General features: G+C 53.8%; 1 protein-coding gene across 1 annotated transcript; it reads right to left on the bottom strand.

The window, feature by feature from the left end:
* Positions 1–216: 216 nt before the first annotated feature.
* PUB8 (plant U-box 8) lies at positions 217–2,103 on the bottom strand. Its single transcript, XM_048686065.2, has one exon. It carries the CDS (start codon positions 2,086–2,088, stop codon positions 685–687), a length of 1,404 nt encoding a protein of 467 aa, XP_048542022.2. The 5' UTR covers positions 2,089–2,103; the 3' UTR covers positions 217–684.
* Between the last annotated feature and the right edge of the window lie 765 nt (positions 2,104–2,868).

The following is a 2,868-nucleotide window of genomic DNA, read 5'->3' as shown; positions in this document are numbered from 1 at the left end:
TAAGAACGAGTCCTCCGTGAGTTCAATGTCGGATCTCTATTGAGCATATTATATGGAGAACAGTATGCTCATGCAGATTAGTTTAGTGCAAACGTGGAAAAATTAGCACAATCCACGGGCTCTAAACGCACCACTTGATAAAAACTATTGCAGAAATCGCAATAAAGTCAAATATGAAGATGAAGTACATACCAAGTTAGCACACCCTTACGAATATCTGGCCAAGCAAGAATCCACACCTTTGTACTTCTATTAAATGAAAATTTCATTTGTTGTCTTATATCACATCACAAGGGGATGATAGGCAGATACACGCAATACAATCCTCCTCATAGGAAACTATGGCACACAAGATAGACTGAAATAGGATCATTTGCAATGGAGCTACTTGATAGCACTAGACACTTGATCAGATGCATCATACTTGTGACATTTCAGACTGGATGATTTCGAATTCGGACTCCCATCGGGCAGCCCCCAGAGCAGTTCATGAACCATGTTTTATAAACACAAACTAATTCTGCTTATTTTTTTCCCCTTTCCATTTCCAGCTCTGCTACAAAAGAAAAAGAGAAGACAAAAATTCACCTTTGCTGTTTCTACCTTTGTACAATGAGGCCAATACCGACTCGAAGAGGTGCTGAATCAAAATTCCGATAAATTTGATATTTGGATGTCTGAATGCTAAGCTTTCTCGAGTGTCCGGGCTAATTCCACCGCGTTCTTGGCAATCTTGCAGTTGTCGTCGTTCACCAGAGCCTCACAGAGCTGGAAAGCTCCCAGCTTGATTGCCTCCATTGCCAATTCGTTGCTCTCGGAGCAAATCCAGTTGAGGACGACCAGGGCCTGGTCGATTGCACGGGCGTTGCCGCTGCCGGCGACAGTGCAGAGCACGGCCACGATGTCCGGGATTCTGGACAGGTCGTGGCGGCCCTCGCGGTTCTTGGCGAGGAGACCGAGCACCTCGACGGCGCGGGCAGAGCCATTGGCGGCCAGCTCGACGAGCGCCGGCGCGGCCCCGGCGCGCACCGTGCGGCGGCGGTTCTCGGGCAGCTTGCAGAGCTCGTACAGGGTTGTCGCGGCCTCACGGCGCTCCCGCGCGCCGCCGCGCCAGAGGAGCCTGGACAGCGCCGGGACGGCAGAGGGATGCGCCCCGATGGTGCACTTGTTGACGCCCACGGTGGCGAGGCTCGTCAGCGCCGTAGCCGCGTGGGCGGCGGCCGCGCCGCCGGCGGACACGGCCGCGCAGAGCGCGTCGACGGCGCCGTCCGCCACGAGGCCGACGCGCGCGTCGTCGCCGTCGAGGCTGAGATACAGGAGCGCCCTGGCCGCCGCCTCGTCCCCCGCGGCGGCGTGCTGGAGCAGCACCGCGACCGCGCCGGACTCCAGCACCTCCCTCCGGCCGGCCGGCCCAGACTTGGCCAGCCTGAGCATCCCCAAGACGGAGGAGGACGACGGCGGCGCCACCCCTTGCCCCTGGCAGTCCCCCGCGAGGACCTTGTCCGCGGACACGGCCGCCGGCGAAACGGAAACGGCCGCTATGAGGCGGCGCAGCGCGTGGTTGGGGATGAGCGTGGGGTCAGGGGGGAGAGGCAGGTTGGTGACGGGGCAGGTCCGGTGGCCCCCGTCGAGCCAGCGCTGGATGCTGCGGCGCTCGAAGGTGTGGCCGGAGGGGAGGATGACGGGGTCCGTCATGACCTCGAGCGAGATGGGGCAGAGGAAGTCGTCGGGCCAGGACGCCTGGTTGGACACCTCCATGGCGTGGGCGGAGTCGCGGCGGGAGGTGGGGAGGAACGGAAAGCGTGTGGGACTGTGGAAGAAGAAGAAGAAGAAGAAGAGGCGGAGGAGGAGGTGGTGGTGGTGGTGGTGGAGCGAGTCCGTATTGGGGAAAGTCCACTTCCGGTGGACGGGAACGGGATGATGATGTGGGGGAGCGAGCGAGCGAGTGGGAAGACCATCCGGTGAGCCTAAGAAGCCTCGCCGCCGCCGCTCCGTCTCGCCTCGTCTGTATATATCCATCCATCTCGTCGTACGCGCGTGGCGTGTGCGTCGCTCGCGATTTTTGGCAGATCCTAATTGCTTCCTCATCCCTGTGCATAGGCGGGTTAATCTTCCCTAGATGTTGGCTGCATCGCAGTAACTGTCGGATGAATGCGTATCTTTTGGTCATTCAGTTGAGTATCTTTTGGTCATTTTACCCATTTACTTGCAGTTTCTGTAACGGGTTATTGTACTATTGTTCATCGTGGATTTGCTTCTCGTGTGGATGAAAAGGATGATGGCCGTTACCATTAATTTTCTTGACGTTTTGCAGATGGGGTGCCATTATTCTGTTTTCGTGGGCGATTAATGTTCAAATCTTCAAGACAGGCACTGTGCATGCTACACTGTCTTACTACTGTGTCAGGCTGATTGCAGCAGCTGCGTGCATATGTTTTGCATGACACTGGTGTTAAATATATAGTTGATGTGGGGGCAGAGATGGAGACACGGTAACCTACAGGAGCCATCCAATGACTCACGGGATTATTGGTTTCACATGTCTCCATGCCATTGTGCATGTATGTTACAAGTAAAGTAATGCTTGGAAGCACGCAACACAAAAGAAATCAAGAAGATCAAACCTTGTACATTTGTTCCTTTTCTTTCTTGAGGAGTTTGGCCAACTTTAATTAGTTAGCATCTACTAGTACGGAATTTTGCAGATGCATGCTTATCTTTATATTTTATTCACTGGTTAATGGGTCAGTATATAATAATAATTGGATGGCGTAAAAATAAGTTGCAAAATAACAAGTAGATTTTTTTTGCAGGGTGACGAGTAATTTATATGGCGTAAGTTGTGACACCCTTGGCTTTTACAGTCTA

This window comes from Triticum urartu, chromosome 7A (genome assembly GCF_056163025.1).
Source record: "Triticum urartu cultivar PI428250 chromosome 7A, HENAU_Tu73, whole genome shotgun sequence".
Classification (NCBI taxonomy): domain Eukaryota; kingdom Viridiplantae; phylum Streptophyta; class Magnoliopsida; order Poales; family Poaceae; genus Triticum; species Triticum urartu.
Note: the sequence above shows the minus strand (reverse complement) of the source record. Positions and strands in the feature narration are given on the sequence as shown.